This window comes from Phodopus roborovskii, unplaced genomic scaffold, assembly GCF_943737965.1.
Source record: "Phodopus roborovskii unplaced genomic scaffold, PHOROB, whole genome shotgun sequence".
Classification (NCBI taxonomy): Eukaryota; Metazoa; Chordata; class Mammalia; order Rodentia; family Cricetidae; genus Phodopus; species Phodopus roborovskii.
Window position 1 is genome coordinate 10350738 of NW_026126546.1, and position 19249 is coordinate 10369986.

Sequence of the window (19249 nt, forward strand, 5' to 3'; positions counted from 1 at the left end):
TAAATAGAGAAACCATTTTCTTTACATAACAAGTAAATTTACATGTGATTTTGTTGCTGGAAATGCCAAACTACTAAACTGTTCTGGGTCATGTAGTAAAATCATGATTGAAAGTGTCAAAGTTTATAAAAAGCCTTTGTGTTTTACCGATTGATTGACTTTGGATAATGTGCAAATGATATTTAGGTCTGTGAAGAGTTTTTTGTTTTTTATTTTATTTTGAGACAGGGTCTTTCTCTATGTAATTCTGGCTGTCATAGAACTCACTATATAGAACAGGTTGGATTCAAACTTGGAGATCTACCTGCCTCTGCCTCCTGAGTGCCAGTATTAAAGGTGTACACCACCATGCCTTACTCAAGGAATATTTTTTTTAATATATCTCAAATGCTAGCCAGCAACAAGTGTAATATTTACCAAAAAAGGAACCTCATGCATTTTTTTTGAGTTTTTATGATTTTTAAGAAATATTTAGGACAATGATGTCAACATTTATAAGCCCCATCTATCATATGAGATCCTGAGTATTTTTTCTGACCTTACCAAGAACACAAAAGTCCCTTTAATGCGTGCTACCATACAAAAAGGCTCTCTAGTTACATTTAAATATCTACTGTCTGAAATAAGTATGATAAAATACTGCTAGCAATGAGATTTTTTTGCTTAGATGTTATATTTACAAAGCATATTCCTAAACCGTGCATAGAGTACAGTGAAATTTTAGCTAGAAGTGATTTGTGCTTGCCTTTTTAATAGCCTTTTAATAAATTCTAAATATTTTTTTATATGAAACAGTTGGAAGGACATGGTGATTTTGATAATTTTTTTTGTTCTTGTGGCAAAGGATGTTGTTATTGTCACCATAATTCTTATTCCAGACAGGGTTTCTTTATAACAGCTCTGACTGTCCTGGAACTCAGAGATCTGCCTGCCTCTGCCTCCCAAGTACAAGGATGAAAGGTGTTTGTCAACACTGTCTAGATTGACTTTTAATTCACATTATCTTTAACGGTTCACCTTAATTTTCCAACCTGTCTCTCACTATCTCTCTGTCTCCGGTGAGGATTAATCTAAGGCTATGTGTGCTAGACAAACTGTGCCACACACCTATACCAGTAGTTCTCAACTTTCCTAATGCTACGACTCTTTTATACAGTTCTTTGTGTTGTGATAACCCTCAACCATAAAATTATTTTTATTGCTATTCATAATTGTAATTTTGCTACTGTTTGGAATTATAACATAAATATTTTTGGAGATAGAGAGGCTTACCAAAGGAGTCGTGACCCACGGATTAAGAACCACTGCCCTATACAAATAGGGTGTGGAATACACAGGGCATTTTTTTATCCAACTGATAGTTTGGCAAATTTAAAGTAATAGTTTTGAAATTATTTTATTTTTATTTATTTATTTTTTTGATAGTATCTTGCTCCAGGCAGGGCTTGAGTTCTTCATCTTACTCCCTTTTGAATGATATCATTACAGGCTCCTGGAATTACAGGCATTGCTGCCATAATTGTGAACACTTAAATATTTATAATAAAGAGATGACTTTTTAAGGCAAGGTTTCTCTTAGAAGTTTGATTCTTCTATGTGTACTTAACATTTGGATTTTAGCCCAAAGAATTTAAGCTCCATTCCTTAAGTGAATTACATCTTGCTGCAACATATTTCTTGGTCCTACTGCCTTTGGATTAGCAACAGATATATTCACTGATCTCATGGGAGGAGAACATTTCTTCCTAAAATTCTAGGAAGAGTTTTATTAAAAGTAAAAAGAATTTTTTTTTTATGAGTAACTTTGAGGGAAATCTGTTTTCTTGGACAGTTCAGTTAGGAGTTTTTATAAACAAATGATTTACAGTTTGTTTAAAACAATATGGTAAGTGTCAGAGATCTATTTCAATCTAAATGTTTAGAAAATGTCCTTTTGATTATTGACTAAAACTGAAAAAGCAAGAATAATTTATGAAAGTTGTATAGTTTGTGTCTGTAACTTTGTATTTCCTTTAAAAAGTCAAACTGGTTTTCTGGATGGTTCTGTGTGGACCTATTCTACTTTATATTTAATGAAGACTGTTAAAGAAAATTGTGCAAATTAAGGTGTAAATTGAGCACACCTTGGCATTTTGCCTGTGTGTGATCTGTACCAGTGAAAAGAGGAAACTCAGGCTTTTGTGTAGCTCATAAACTACGTATTTTTAAAGACAGAGATATTACAGATAATTTTAACTTTTTCAGATGTTGCCTAAAACCGGGTCTTCGTCTAGGATCCTGTTTTAAAAGTCAAATTTTCCTGCAAGGTTAAGAATTTGTATGGTCTTCTAGGAATACAGGGCAAATTAACTTTTTAAGTAGAGGCTTCAGTGGTTATCTCCCAGAAGCTTCTGAAAGTTTGGGTTTAGTTAACATACCTGTTATATTATTTAGAACTCAAGATCTTTACTTGTTAAGATGTATGTTTAGTTCCTCCGGTGTAGAAACTAACAGCTGGTTAAATCAATGAATGAAAAATATAGGCATTACAACCCCCCCCACCCCATTCCCACCCCTGCTCCCCACCCCTCCCCGCAGGCAGGCTATCACTACTTTTAATAGTACATGTTATAGAAATTTAAAGATTCTTTAAGGTGGATTTTTCAATTACAAATAGGAAGAATAAACATTTCTGAGTAGGCCTTGATTTGTGGGGAATTAGCTCTAGAACAACTTGTGTTATGAAAACATTTACATTTAGTAGTCACATCAGTAATACGCATGAGGATTTTAGATGTTTTCTAAACCTCTTAATGTTTATAATCTTAAAACTCATAGTTCAGTTTATAATTCTTTTGTTGACTCTTAAAATTTATTATTTCAGAACTACTCATGAATTCTTGTTTGGTGCTCTTGCTGAACTGGTTGATAATGCAAGGTATGTAGTCTTCCAGTCTGTAATTGCTTGGAGTGTGAACTTTATGGATCATCATGACCTTTGCTCTCTGATGACTTGAGAGAAAGATGTTTTTGTTGCATTTGTTGCAACTCCTAAGAGACTTGTTAGCCAGAAATATTTTTTATTATCACAGTAATTGACACTTTTCTTGACTACCTTAAATTCATTCATTGCTCTTTGTGTTCCAGCCTAAAAATAGAAAACTTACCACTTCCAAACCACCTTCCCTTGAGTATCAGAGCATGATAATTGTGGAAAGTAGGGAATTAAGATAGGAACTTGAGAGTCAAACTAATGGGATACATAGGTTATAGTATTAATTTGTGCTGCAGAGGCACTGTACCACTGAATGTCTTTAAAACTAGACCAGGTATCTTCTCCCAAAAACATGTTTTATTGCAAGTGAATACTCATATTTCCATTATGGGTTTTTTTATTGGGAGGGGTTGTTCATTATTTTGAGACAGTACCTCACTGTGTAACTCTGGCTGAACAGATACTCACTGTGTAGAACAGGCTGGTGTTGGATTGACAGAGATCCACTGACCTCTGCTTCCTATGCTGTGTGCTATGTACTACTATGCCTAGTCTAGTATCTTCCATTGTTAGCAGCAATGTTTAGAAGTAATCATGTTTTAGCACTCTGGTGTTGTGTTTTTAGTGTTGGAAGAATATACATATTCCTGTGTAAGACCAAGTAAAGATAAAAATTCTATTTACAGTTTTATTAAGAAAATATTGTCTTGGTTTTATTCAGATATTTGTTGACAGGTGCTGATAACTAATGAAGCATGAAGAGGGTAAGAGTTGATAGTAGAATTTGAAACTTCCTCAGTTAGTGAATTTACTTGTAATTTCTAATGTTTGTACAGCTGACTTATACTGTTAGTACTTTTTGTTGGTGTTTTTGAGACAGGCCTTACTTTACAGCCCAAGATCTCTTGCCTCAATCTCTTGAGTGTTGGCATTATAGATGTATATTATCATACTTGACTTTTATTATTGCTTTTGTTACTATATGCTTGTTACCTGCTCATGGAAATGTGCTAGATGACACATTGTTTCACTACAGTATTCCCATTTTGTTTCAATCCTGATTAGTTCATAATTTTTTCATTCAATTAAAAAATGTAAGTTAATGAAATTATGTTTAAAATAGTCGTTTATTAACTTAGTGTGACCACAGTGTGCTGCAATGGCACATAATTTTTTGAAATAGGATCTCATGTTGCCCAGACTAGCTTCAAACTTCTTTTGTAGTTAAGTATAATCTTAAACTCCTGATTCTTCTGCTTCTACCTTCTGAGTATTGGGTTACTGACTTCTGAGGCTTGCTGCATCACTGTCTAGTTTTATGCTGGGGATTGAGCCAAGTGTTTTGTGCATGCTAAGCAAGCACTGTACTAACTGAATTACATCCTCAGCTCCATATTTTAAAAAAGCATGTTTAAACCTTTGAGACCAGGTACATATATAGGTATTCAGTTTTTGTGTGTGTGTGTTTGTTTTGATCTTTATGGCTTTGGTGCTAGGATTGAACCCAGGCCTTATATATGCTAAGCATGCACTCAACCACTGATCTACATCCCCAGCCTTGTATGAATTTTTAGTAGAATTTTTTTTTCATTTAAAACCAATGAAAGTATACCTCTGCCTTTTTGTAGTTGATTGAATTTGCTAATATAATTCCTGACCTTTAAAGAAGTTATTATTCGTGATCAAATTTGTATGATTTCAACTGATTGCTTAAATCTAAGGAGATTTCTTTCAAGATTAAGGAAGAAGAGATTGTGGAATTGATTTGTTCATTATGATGTTTGCCATGAGACCTAATTTTTTTTATAAGTTTATGGTGGATTTTACCTTTTCAAATGTTGCTAAGAAGGAAAAATAGACAGGTTGGAATACCTTTTTATGATTTCAATAAAGTGAGTGAAGAGACAGATATTTGATCTTTTTTGTGTGTATAAAGGGAAATGTTCTCTGCTTTGGGGGTGGTTGCCATTCAAGTATGAGAATCTGAGTCCCCAACACTCAGAGAAGCCTGGCCTGAGAGTGCATGCTTGTAACTTTGTCTGTTGTTGATAGAATTGATAGAATGCTGAGGATAGGAAAGGAGACAAGAAAATCCCTGGTATTTGTTGGGTAGCCAGTTTAGCTGAATCTTCAAGGTCCAGGTTCAGTAGGTAGAAGGTCCAGCCAGATGGCTCAGTGGTCTCCTGCTAAGCTGATGACCATTTTGAACGCACATAGTAGGAGAGAACCAACTCTTCCAAAATGTCCTCTGACCCCACATTCTTCATGACTATGCACACTGGTATACAGTACAGTAATAAATGTAAAAAGAAAAACTGGAGAGCAATGAAAGAGGATACCCACTGTCAGTCTTTGATTTCCGCATGCGTACTTGCCAGGTACACTCACACATAATATGCACATGTACACACACACACAAAAGTAATACTCTTATTGAACCTTGAGCAATTTTTATAGTGACATCAGCATTTAAAGGGAGGTTGAGCATGTAGCTCAGTTTGTAGAATATGTACCTGACACGCACAAATCCTACATTCTATCCCTAGCACTGTAAACTGAGCATGATGGTACACAGTTGTATTCTCAGTGTTTAGGAGGTGGAAGCAGGAGGATCTGAAGTTCAAGGTCATTATCCATGGCTACATAGAGAGTCTGGAGATAACAGGATGTATGAGACTCCTAGAATTATTATTCAGGTCCTATGTGTCATATATCTTAATAAATTTGGAGTACTTAAAATGTTCCATAGATATGTCAGGGAAATTGTGTGGTCAAGTATAAAAACAAAACTTCATAGTTTCATAGCTTGAACAATTCAAAATAATATGTATTACACTGAAAATACTATGTATTTTGCTGGTTGATACTTTATATTCTCATTGTATCTCAGATTTTTTTCCCTTTAATTTTGCAGAGATGCGGATGCTACCAGAATAGACATTTACGCTGGTAAGACAGACTTTAGCCCTTCTATTGTCTAAGAAGTGAGTGGGAGCCTGGAGATGGCAAGATTTTTTTCATGGTATAGGTAGAATTGGGGAAGCTCTGATCACTTAATGTCTTAGAACCCAGGAGTTTGGAGAGGGTGGTGGAACAGAGTAGTGTGAAGTAAAATGATCCAGTATTAGTCATCTTTTTGAGAAGGTAAGATCTTGTTGGAATTAATCCTTTCCTACTCCTGGTAGAGGTTCTACCCTGGAAAGTTGCAGAAAGTAGCTAGTTTATAGAGATGTTGAAGCTATGTGTTAATCAGGTTCTCAGAGTAACAGAAACTTATAGAATGAATATATATGTGTGTGTGTGTGTGTGTGTGTGTGTGTATTTAGAAAATGGATCTTTTAGAGTGACTTACAGGCTTCAGTCTAGCTAATCCAACAATGGCTGGCTGTGAATGGAAAATTCAAGAATCCATTAGTTGGTCAGTCCTCAAGGCTGGAGTCTCAGCTAGTCTTCAGTATATGCTAGAATCCCAAAGAGGTAGGCTCTAATGGCAGTAAAGGAATGCAATGCCAGCAAGGTGAGAGCTAGCAAAGAGCAAAAGCTTCCATCTTCCATGTCCTTAAATAAGCTACAGCAGAAGGTGTGGCCCAGATTAAAAATGTATCTTCCTACCTTGAGATCTAAGTCAAGGCATGTGCCTTCCTCAAAGGTCCAGACAAGAAATGAATCCATCCACTTCAAACGAAGCAGAAAATATTCTTACAGGTCTGACCTTCATTTTTGGATTCCAGTTAATTCCAGATAATAGTCGACTTGACAACCAATAATAGCTATCACAGACCATCTCTTTGAAATGTTAGGCTTAAGACTGGATGCTGTAGCAGCCTCTATTGTTTTGTTTAATTGGCTCTACTGCTGTATTGTAAGATCATCTTTGTCTTTGAGTTATGGTAACAGTGAGTTTTTAGTTGTTGTCATTGACCTTTTATTTCCTTTTAAAATAGTTTTTTTTTTCTGTTTGTTCAATATTTATAGCAACACCTTTTCATCATTTTGTTACTAAAAACTTGAACAATGGAATAGATGATCATTCTTAAACCCAGTTTGGTTAATGTGATATATTTTATTGATATTCTTTTCTGAAATCTGAAAGGTTTTTTTGGTCATATTTTGAGCAACATGCCTAGCTTTTGAAAATCTTATGTGGAATATACAGTTACCAGATAACCCTCTTCATGAAATCATTTGATAAATGGGAATAAACACAGAACCTTTAGTGTTACATTGTTAGGAAGACTCTAGATAAGATGAAATACTTAGGCTAAATTATTTTGTGGAAAAGAAAAGGAGGTATTCATAACCTCTACATATCAGCTATCTTGCCAAAATTCTGAAAGCTTTCTGTTGAAAAGGCTGCCAAAGTGGTAGAAATACTATGAAGTTATTGTTTTGGAGGTTTTAGACAGGGTCACACTATGTAACTTAGAGGAAATGAAAGTAGTATTGTGAGAGATTTCAAGATGATGATTGCTGAATCGCCTAGATGGTGCCACCTTTCCAAGCCATAGCTGAGTATGCATGCAGGGGTGCTGACAATTACCTCTCAAAGAAACCATTACCCAGAGAATAAAGAAAAATGAGTGTCTATTTCAAGAGGAATACATCCTCTTAGTTGAGTCTTTGTAAGAAGTTATAAAGAAAAGATCATCTTGGTTCCCTTCTACCATCTTCATTGGGTACATTTTAGCAAGGAAATTTAGGAAAATTAGATTATAAATGGAGTGCTCAGTGTGCTTTCTATTTGCTTTGGAGAAAGTCCAGAGGGTGAAATGAGTCCTTTGCTCTAAGAACCTTAAATCTAACTGAATAAATGGTGCACTACAAGTGGTTACAGATAGATAACTAGACTCTGAGACAGTCAAAAGACTGAGAAGCTGGATATTATAGTGCATGCTGTTAATCCTATCCCTCAGGAGATAAAGGAGAATCAAGTTCAATCATCTCTGCTGCTTGAAGAGTTCAAGGCCAACCTGGGCTCTATGGTTTTACAATATTTTAAACTGAATGAAGAAACTTAAAAAAAAAAAAAATCCCCCCATGGAGTGTGTGTGTGTGTGTGTGTGTGTGTGTGTGTGTGTGTGTGTGTGTATGTGCGCGTGCGCACACGCGCGCGCATGCACATACATGTGCCACATGTGGGAGTATACATGGAGGCAAGAAGAGAGCTTTAGATCCTCTGGACCTGAAGTGGTTATGGGCCACCCAATATGGTTCCTGGGAACTGAACTTGGGTCTTCTGCAAGAGCATTATTCTTAATCTCTGTCATCTCTCTAGCCCCATTTAAACAATAAAAAATAAAACAAACAAACAAACAAAAAAAAAAACCTTTGAGATAAACCCTTGACTTAAGAGAACTTGAACCCAAAATTGAAGTGATAACTGTGCTGAAATAGCCTGACAACCTTACCCTAACACAAAGGCCTAGAAAGTAATTTCTTGGGTATTATTCAATGAATTTCAGTGGTCTTGGGAACTTTTCAAAACAATTTTTAGATCCCAAATAAGTCTTCACATAATTTTATGGCATAGTCTATAGCAAATATCTCTAGGCAGGTGCTAGGACACTGCTGCATCATGCCCTCTACCTCACCCAATTTGCGTCTCCATGTGTTTCTTATAGATAGAAACTGGGAAAGCTTTTAAATACCTTAAAAACAAGAAGAAAAACCCCCTCATTCCTGCTTGCCACATTTCACTTGGATTACCTAGATCTTGATAAAGAGGTACTTCTTTAGGGAGAAGTGTTCTCATATACTAGGATCTTCCAGTAAGAACCGCACTCTGGAACTTTGAAGAGGCATTTGTAATGAGGGGTACACCTCCTGAACATTGAGAGATACTGTGGTTTATGGTCCATCTAAAATAGTATTTTAATTTGCATTAATTTGTCTATTTAGCAGAGGGCAGTCATGACTCACTTAGTTTTACCCTGAGGGAAAACAAAAGCATTTAAAACAGATTTGTCAGGATAGATAATTGTACAAAGGGAACTGAAGCTTGAATTTTCCTTTAGGGACTAGAGTCCTTTGGGCTTCACTTTAGATTATTGTACACAGACTTCCACCTTTTTAGTAGACAAGTTACTTTTTATTCTTGTGCTCAGCAGTGGACTATGACTAGCATCTATACTGGGATGGCTAATGTAAGTGGTTCTTTATGTGGTTTATTTGGGTCTGCTTCAGTTTCTGCCTCATTCCCTTCTCTGTTTTATGTCTACATACCTGATTTTAAGACTAACTTTGCCATTGTTTACATAGTCTTCATAGCCCTTTTCCTTATTTGATAATCTTTTCTGTTGTTACTGTCTGCTATGAGTTGTCATTTGGTACTGCATAAGACAGCTTACTAAGATAATTCTTCATGTACTTACTGGAATGGCAACCATAGTCTGTGTTGTATCCCCTTCCTGTTGACTAGGAAGCTCTGCCACAGCTGTGCTGTATCCTACTGCTAGAGAACTGTAATTCTGATCAGGCAGGTCTATCCCAGAACTAAGAACCTGTTGCTGCCTCTTGTGCCATTTCACTTTTTTTCAAGGGCCCATACCTAGGAGGGGATCTGACAGTGAGTACAGATAGCTCATAATTTCTAGTTAGTCTAGAGGTGATCATATATAAACATAGTTAATCTTTTAGGTGGCAGCTGCCACCATTGTGCTTATACTACATCTGACATCATCTGAATGATACCTCAGGTTAAATCACAAAGGAAGGTACTCTGTTGAGTTTGAACAGCTGATAAAGTATAGTACATAATAGACTACTTAAATGACTTGGGATCCATGGTGTTGGGCAAATGTAATAGTAAATCATAAGATATATATAAGAAAAAAGATTAGGATATGCATATTCAGTGGTCTTGAATGTTAAGTACTGATCTCGTCTAGTAGATAATCTAAAGAGTTGTTGTAAATTAAAAAGCACTAGAGAAGCTTCACATCTTCAAGGCCTCTGAAGTTTAACTCATACTAGCTTAGTACTGTTAGATGAATCTAGACTTGACCTAACCCTTTTGTACCAGGATTTACTTTGGTTCACCTTCTGTACCCAGGTTGCCACCCGTGTAAGTACTAACAGCCCAGTAATAGCAATTGTTTCTTTAACAGAGAGACGGGAGGACCTTCGAGGAGGATTTATGCTTTGCTTTTTGGATGATGGAGCAGGAATGGATCCAAGTAAGTGGTTCATGGCTGTTTCTTTTGCAGAGCTTAGCAATTTACTATTAAACTTGTTTTTCTGTGACCTCACTGTTGTGGCTAGAAGATCCACCTGGGGAATGAGAAGCCTGTTGCAACATCTCAGGCTTAATCACACTGTGTATGCTGGGTCTTGTCCTAGCATAGGAGATGTTTAGACAATTCGAATGTGAAGCTGGAATCAGATTACTTGTCTCCTGACAATGTATTTATCAGCTTGCACAACATCCTGGAGCCATTGAGGCTTCTTCCTCTGAGACTGTTTACAATGTTCTGGTAACAACACAGGGCACTGTGATGGTATTGATGGACTAAGCAAGGATTACCTTCCTATACCTCATGACTGAATTTCTTTGGAGAGAGGTTTTGCTGGCACAGAGCCATGCTTGTATTTAACATGACTCATATCTCTTAACTTTGCTAACTTTTTACTTTCTCTTGTCTATCCTTGAGGTGATGCTGCCAGTGTGATCCAGTTTGGGAAGTCAGCCAAACGAACTCCTGAGTCCACCCAAATTGGGCAGTATGGCAATGGATTAAAATCGTACGTATATTGAAAGCCTGTTGTAGGGCTAGACACAAAATCACATGATGTGCTCTTGTTGTTCATCTCTTTGTCCCTCCAGGGCTATAACTCTGGAGCAGTAGGAGAATCAGAAAGATATCATGATTAGACGTAGTTTACCAACTGCCTAGCTGAATTTTCTCAATAGATTGAGTAGTATAAATATCTAAAACATTGTTCTCTAGAACTGTCTCTCTCTTCTTATTGAATAATACTTTTATCTGATTTTAAGAATGTAGATGGTTCTTTTCTGGGCCTGGGGTGTATCTGAGATGGCAAGATAGTCACTCCACAATGTACCAGTATGCTTGTTTCAGACACTGGGGATCCAGAGTGAATAAAAGAAACACAGTTGTCCTGGAATGCCCTATGTGGGCATCCTATTTTGTAAGGCCATGTAGCAGGAGACCCATCTTATACCTTCAGTCTATTGGGATTGATCCCTCAGGCCTTGGTTACCACTTGTTTAGTGATTAGAATTTGTTCTGTTTCTGAGAAAAAGGTTTCTATTTCTGAAATTGTCACTTCCAGCTGTACATGCCTTTGGATGGAATAAGATTTAGTGGAATTGGAGTTTGTGCAAATGGAATTATGAGTCATGTTCCAGTCTTGCTGTGGAAATGTGTTGTTTTATTTGAGAAAGGGTGGTGGTTTGGTCTGTCAACAGCCTTGACTGGGCCTCATGTGCATTGTGCTTTGGGTGTGGAGAAGAGTGTGTTTCCAAAGAAACCAGAGGCCTGGTTCCTGGTCTTTGATTTCTTCTCAGGTCAGGAACTGAATATTAATAATAAACATTTCCCATGTGCCAAGAGGTACTGTGTGAAAAACTTTGTATAGATGATATAATTTAAATTACACTTTAGCTTATGGTAGGTAGGTTTTGTTAACATTCTCAAATGAAGAAGTTGAGATTTATAGGAGTGAAGTGACTTGCCTAATGGTATAAAGGTGTTTATGTGAAGAGTAAATATATGAACCAGGTCTTTCTAATTAGAAAATGCGGGTGACTGTCCATTGCACTTTGGTCTAAGGTTCAGATCTCAGTCCAGCCATTTAGTCACTAGAGTTGTGGCTTCTTGAAAATTGGTCCTATTTGGTATGGTCAAAGCTTTGGGATTCCGTAGTCTGTGATCACAGTGGGAACCTTCCGTAGAGGGTTGTGAAAAGGTAATCTAAGACCTGTAGACCTGTAAAAACTGAAGTCTTCAATAGAGTCAATTCCTATCTAGTCCTATCTGTTCTGCAGATTTAGCTTTACCTCTCTGATGCTTTCCTAACCTAGAAAATGAGGCCTAACATCTGATATTCTCCTCAGGAGCCAGTAAAATGTGACTCAGAAAGTACTTAGAAAACTGAGAAGAAAAGGGCATAGAGTTAGAATGTGGTTATCAACATGTTTGGGAGGCTTTTATGAAGATCCCATTGAACTGGAGCCATCTAGTGTTCAAAGTTCTGAAGTTATATGAGGTGATTTGTGGTGAGCATAGGGTTTAGCAAAGAAAATGGTGTTTTGGGGTTTCTGCTATAGTCAGGAACAAAAAAACAAACAAAAGAAGAGGTGTAAAGAAAATCTTACCAAATTTGAGTAAGGGCAATGCTGTCCATAAGCTTCAGGAAAAAGACAGAAAAGGAGCCCTGTATTCAGGAAAATGAGAATTGATAGCCCTCAGGGTATCTATATAGTGTCTTGGGAGTTTTCCCCAAGTGCTTGGGAAATGGGACATGGCATTTATTTGTGTTCCTGGTATGCCAGTTTAGATTATATATAGAAATTAATGAGGCTCCCTACCATTGTCTTCTCTCAGGGGTATGGTAAGGACTAATGAGATAATAGCTATAAAGCCAAGAAGCTACTCAGAAAAAAGGAGCTAAACAGCCTCATTGTTGAGTGGATAGTTGTAAGGAGTACGGTTTTTCCTCCCGCTGCCAGTTTTGTTCCACCGCTGTGCCAGCCCCAAATAATACACCGAGACTCTGTATTTGACATAATGCTGTTGGCCCATTATTTGTTTCTTATAGGCTAGCTCTGTCTTAAGTATTAACCCATTTCTATGTATTTCCACGTGGTCTCCTTACCGGGGAGTGAGGCAGGCATCTGGTCTCCCCGGTCTCTCCATGCTGACTCCTCCTTACTACTTCCTATTTCCTCCTTGTCTCCTAGTCCCTCCTATCTTCCTTTCCTATTGGCCAACAGTGCTTTATTATTAACCAGTATGAGAAACATATATACACCATGGCGTCTCCCATCATCTCCTCTTTTTTGTTTAAATAAAAAGAAGGGTTTTAACCTTAACATAGCAAAGTATATCACATAACAGTTATCAAATAAGAATCACAGTTAACACTATTTAGTCCATTAACATTTAGCAAGATTTAAGAAAGTATTTCATCATCTATTCTATCTTTGTGTGTTTAAAGTCTAAGTAACTTATTTTTAAGCCTAACTAAGGAAAACTATAACCATAACTATCTGTCTTCAACTCCTTCAAAGACCACAAAAGGATAATATATAAACTCTACAAATGACAGAGACATCTTGTCTTTGTCAGTCACCTGAAGTTCTTCTGTAATCTTCCATCTTTAGCCCATAGGCCATAATGTGTCTAGCAGACTCTTCAGCAAAGCAGGAAACTTTAAACTGTCTTCTTGTATTGGCAGTTTGTCAGTCACTTTTCTCTGTGTCCTGTAGCTTTCTCGCAGACTCTTCCATGAAGCAGGAACTCTGTAGCAATGTCCATCTTGAATCAGCAGTTACTTTTCTGTGGGTCCTGCATGTCCAGTTTATACAGCATAAAGTCAAACAGTCCAGACAAGAGCAGTACCTTGTCCAAATGGCTAGTCTTGCCATATTGGAAGTAACTTTATAACGCATTTCTTCGATGTCCATCTTCCATCTTTCTTTTTGGTTCAGGTGGTGTTGCCAGGAGCATTTATGTCTCACTGTCAAGAAAAACCCTAAACCATTTTAAATGCCATATTGTGTAGGTCTTTGAAAGGTTTGAAGAATGCCTATCCATTTCAAATACATGTCTGTATATCTAGAAATCCTAATTAACTTAACTATAAGTTCTGACTATCATAGGTAACTATCTATAATCTGTACTACATTATACATTTCTAACTGAGCTCAATAAACACTAGTTGGGAAAGGTATGGTTTAGATGGGATATAGGTAGATTAGCCTATTTTCTTGAAAATTTGAATAAGAATGAGATAGTATTTTACAACTTACATTGTTATGTATTCTTATGTGGTAAGCTATGTAAAATTAAGTTTATATTTTATTATATTGTGTTAAATCTTTCCACTTACAATGTTTTATGCACATTATTTTTTACCATATTCTATGTATGTATACTTTTCTTGTATTCAAGACATTTTGTATATTGATACAATTTGGGATATTTATTTTGCTGCCCTTTATAGTTCTACCTCTTGTCTTGACACTTATACTCTACCTCTATTTTAGGGATTTACATGTATGTATATGTATATAGTTATATTGTTTAAGTATTTGTTCCTACTTTACTCAGGGAAGTTTTAATCAGTCTTTTTAGCTAAGTTCCTGAGTATTACAGATTATCTTCACTCATATTTCCTGTACCTATGAGATTAGTCAGATATAGATGCTTAATCTTCAATCACTTCATAGACATGCAAAACATGGCATTTAAATGTTTTAATATTAGTACTCCATTGACATGAGACACTGTTGCTCCTGACAGCACCGTGCACTTTCCCGAAAATATGTTGGACACTGTTGTTGCTCCTGCTGGAGTTCAATCTCGCCTCAGCTAATGGCCTGTTGGGCAAAGAATTGCCCCCACCTTGACCACTGATTTGGACATGCAGTCCTATGTGCTTGCAGGAGACAAATATAGAAAACTGCTTGACCTTGCCAAGTCAGGGTAAGACAGCCTTTCTACCTCCCTGCTGTTGTTGTGGTCTGTCAAGTTCTCTTGGCCTTAGCCAAAACTGGGTGTACCAACGTTGCTGTGAGACCTAGGGTGACTGTTCAGGTGGCTTGCTGTTTCTCTCCTTGCACCAACGTTGCTCTGAGACCTAGGGTGACTGTTCAGGTGGCTTGCTGTTTCTCTCCTTGCACCAACGTTGCTGTGAGACCTAGGGTGACTGTTCAGGTGGCTTGCTGTTTCTGTCCTTGCTGCACCTTTTGGAAGTTGTCTATCCTCACTTCCTGTCTACTCTAGTATTGTTATTTTCCTTCTCAGGTCTTGATGAGGTTGAAGATTAAACTATCACAACTATTATTCTCTCTTCCTAGTTAGATATATTAGGTATTAGACTTACGTTTTCCAGCTTAGGACAACTCTATTGTAAACTCCATTATGCCTTCACCCTAGGACTAGATATGTAGGTCATTTTGTTCTCGATTTTCCTTTTCTTAGAGCACACTTGTTATTCACTGTTTTATATATAGTTTTGTATTAAGCCTAAATCTTTTCTTTAGACTAAAAGGGGAATTGTAGTGAGATAGTCCTTCTGTGGCACTGACCACACCCATTGGGGGTGGAGCCAAGGGAGGAAGTGACCTGTGGAAGGAAGTAGGAGGGAGAGCCGGAAAAAGCTCTCTTGCTGGCGTGACTCGGACAGGAGAGGATCGGGCAGAATTTCCTGGTGTTCATCTGTCTAGGTTGTAAGTTATTTCTCCCTGAATAAACATCTATTCGGCCTATTTGTTTAACCTGATCCTTATTTAACCGCGATAGATAGTTCTTGTACTGCTGCTTCATACTTCTGCCCTGTGCTATCTGGAAAAGCCTGTCTCTGCCTGTTCCATAGAGGATTAACATGGCCAAACAGGAAGGAAGCCATTGATTCCGTTTAGATGTTTGTCAGATCAGTTTTGTTTTCCACTGATTCTGGGGATTGAACCCAGGCCCTTGCATATGCTAGGCAAGTGCTCTACTTCTCTGTTATATGCCAAGCTCCAAACTGCCTTGTAGAAGACAAACTCAAGGCTATATCAGAATTAGCTCAAAGTACCAAAGCAATTCTGAGACTGAGAATGGTTAGAGTTACTGGGCATGGATACAGGCCTCCTTGAACTATTTTCAAAGATCAGATTTTGAGCTGGGCCTGATGGCTTGATCAAAAACAAGTTGTGTTTTAATAAATGTTGCATTCATGTTGGTTTTTAAAAGACTTGTGAGACTCCTCTTTTAACTCTTCTCTTGACAGTGGATAGGAGGAGGTGATTCTGTGTAAGTGAAAGGACAGGATAGAAACAGGATATTGCCCAAAAAAGAAGATGGCATGTTTAAGGTGTCCACTACTAGAGTTGAACTTCATGGTGTCCTTGAGGACCCCATGAACATAGAACTCAAGCGGGCTCATTTGTTAGGGTTGTGGCAGTAAGCTGTGAGGGAAACTAATCTGGGACTTGTGGTCTGAGCAAATATATTCTTGAAGGATGGTGAGAAACCCTTGCATGGAAGAGAAGTTTGCTCAAGTAGGTTATACATACAGGTTTTAGACTAAGGAACTAGAGACTATTAGGAATACACACTAAGGAGTGCTCCCTGAGTGGGAGGGGACAAGGGCTGTGGGACTCCCCAGGGACTGGGGTGTTGGTGGCCTTGAATAAAGCTCTCTGGTCATGCTCAGTTGTGCCCAGAACATGTTCTTCCTTTTCAGATGAGCTTTGAGTCCTTGGAAAAATAATCTGTTTCCTGTTTCCCTTTCAGGGGCTCAATGCGCATTGGGAAGGATTTTATCCTCTTCACTAAGAAGGAAGACACCATGACCTGCCTCTTCCTGTCTCGTACCTTTCATGAGGAAGAGGGCATTGATGAAGTAGGTTTTATCCTTGTGGTTTGAGTTGCCACATGGCATTTACTGGGTTTATCTATGGTTTTGAGCCCCTTGAAGTTGTAGAATTGGAGCACTTGCCTGCTCTTAAGGGATGAGATGGGTGGATGTATAGGTTGGAAGGTGGTAAGGCAGATAATACTTTTATGAGAGAGGAAATGAAATCTCAAGGTACTTCAGACAACAGCTGTTCTGTTTCTGAGAATGAGGCTAGAGCTTGGGGGGGGGGGGGAGATCCGGGATGTGTAGAAAGAAATTCATAGCTGTCCCATAAGTAGATAATCTAACTGAGAATTTCAATCTATTTCTTCTGTGTTGGTTAGCAGTGATTGAATTTGTAGTGATCCTGTTGAGATCTGAGCACAGAGCACCTTTTCTTACCATTTTTATTTATCCACTCAGTTGATTTGTTCGTCTACTAGATGTGGTTTGTTACCCTATTCAGCATATTTGAAGAGATAGGACAGGAAGACAGCCTGGGCTGAGGTATTCAGAAATGTTGCCTAGTGAAGGAGTCTTGAGTCAGTGAAAACATCCTTCTTAAGCTCCTGAGGTTGGTGCTGGGGAGAGAGTGGTCTTTGGAGAACAGGGCATGGCCAGGTTGGGCTAATGCTTAGGGCCTTGCTTGAATGAATGGGATTTTAATCAAGCAGTTCCTAGTATCAGAATCTCTTTAGAAAAGTCTGTGTGATTACTTTGAAGTGTTTAAATTAGAAAGATTTAGAGTGGACCACCTGAGAGGTCCTGACAAACTGGGAGGCGAAAGAAATAGTGTTTAGAGTGTGAGACACACTAGTGCAGTATTCGATTATTGTGGGAAAGGAAAGGGTTAAGGAGACTTGCAAACTCTGTATGGCAGTTGGAAGTAATGGACCATTACATGGGGAATGAATGGAAGAGGGGCAATATGGAGAGACCACAATGTAAACTAGTTTGGGGCATGCAAGTGAATTCTGTGCCTGGAGTTTGGGGACATTATCTTTTTCCTTTTTTTTTTTTTTTTTTTTTTTTTTTGGCTACATCCCCAGTCCTAGGCTCTGGGATTGTTGATAGCAGACAAGATCACTTGAAAAAGAAAGTAGAGCAAGAAAAGTACTTGAGACCCAAGCAGGCCAACGTTGAAAGGTGTGTGTGAGGAGAAAATCTAGGAAGAATACAGGGAAATTTGTGACATAAATGCTGAAGGAGAAATGCCAAGTAGGAGCCATAGTGAAAGTTAATGCCTACAATTGAAAGTGGTGCTGTCCTCACTCACCTGAGACTTTTAAAAATAGAAGATATAGATACATGTTCACAGAAAGCAAATGGAATTTGATTTCCTTGGTAGAAAAGCTAGATGAAATTTTTTCCTTACTTGGAGCTAGAAGGTCACTGTTTTGGATTGTACTCTAGGGAAGACTCTGCCAAGATTTCAAAATAAGATCATTTTAGCCAAGGAGGAATGTGTCCAAACCAGCCCCTGAGGCTGAATGATTTCAGCATGAAGCTCCTTAGAAAACCAGCAGTGTTGGCGCTCCTAACAAGTTATCACCCAGGCATGCGTTAGATACTGAATTCCTTTGTCTTAAATGGGGGCGGTTGACTTGAACCCCTGAGGTACTTCCATTTGGTGCTGCCCAGAGTGAGTCCCATCAGCCAACCCTCTGCTGGGCTCTTCAAGGCCTTCTAACTTTGAGTAAGCTGTGAGGACATGATGAAGCCACTAGAGAAAATTTTTGAAGAAAGGGGATTTTTTTTTTTTTAAGTTAGACATAAAATCAAATTCCATATATGTTGAGGAATTATTACAATAAAGCACACACCCATGTAGCCATAATTATAAACCAGAGTTCGAAGCTCCCATCAACACCTGACCTATGTAGTCCTCAGTGTGCCCCTGGGGGAAGTCACCTTCTGGTAACTTTTAGAGTGATCACTTCCTTTTTGGGGAGTGGAAGGCATTGTTTGTCATGAGTGTATGTGTATTAGTTTTTGTACATGTACATGTGGACTAACAATATAGAAATTCACTTGTATCTCTTTCAGGTAATACTGTGTTTGTGAGTTCCATCCATGTTGATGTTCGTGCTGTGCCTTTGTTCATTTTTATTACCATATAATATTTCAGTTTAGTCACTCTATAGTGAATATTTGGGTTATTCCTATATGTGTGTGCTGGTAAATATGCACAAAAGTTCCTTTGGAGGTATTTACCTGGAAGTAGAATTCTGAGTTGCAGGTTATATTTTGTATCTCTAGATTCACTAGATAATTGCAAATATATTTTCCTTTAATGCTTAAATTTGTACCAGATGAAGTGGCCAAAGATATCCCAGATAGGCACAAAGACCTTCAAGGTACAGACTAGCATAGTGATTGGAGTTAGGGGAAGGTCTGCAAGCTGCAGACTTGATGCCAGAATACATAACTGAAGAGACAAGAAAGCTGCATGTTTGGGAGAAGGAGTCTCTGGAGCCAATCACAGTGTTTATCTGTTCTCACCCGAAACAAAGGTGATAGTTCCATTGCCTACCTGGAATGCTCGAACACGGGAACCTGTCACAGACAATGTAGAGAAGTTTGCTATTGAGACAGAGCTCGTCTACAAGTACTCTCCCTTCCACACTGAGGAGCAAGTGATGGCCCAGTTCATGAAGATTCCCGGGAATAGTGGTGAGTAAGCTTTAAACATATAGCCCAGAGAAC

General features: G+C 38.0%; 1 protein-coding gene across 1 annotated transcript in view; it reads left to right on the forward strand.

Moving 5' to 3' along the window:
* The window catches only part of Morc2 (MORC family CW-type zinc finger 2), a 38271-nt gene that overhangs the window by 4489 nt on the left and 14533 nt on the right, over nt 1-19249 (forward strand). The window contains exons 2-7 of the mRNA XM_051200430.1: nt 2864-2917; nt 5889-5923; nt 10081-10149; nt 10624-10714; nt 16441-16549; nt 19057-19216. Coding sequence (XP_051056387.1) covers nt 2864-2917; nt 5889-5923; nt 10081-10149; nt 10624-10714; nt 16441-16549; nt 19057-19216 — 518 coding nt within the window. The remainder of the gene's footprint in view (nt 1-2863; nt 2918-5888; nt 5924-10080; nt 10150-10623; nt 10715-16440; nt 16550-19056; nt 19217-19249) is intronic.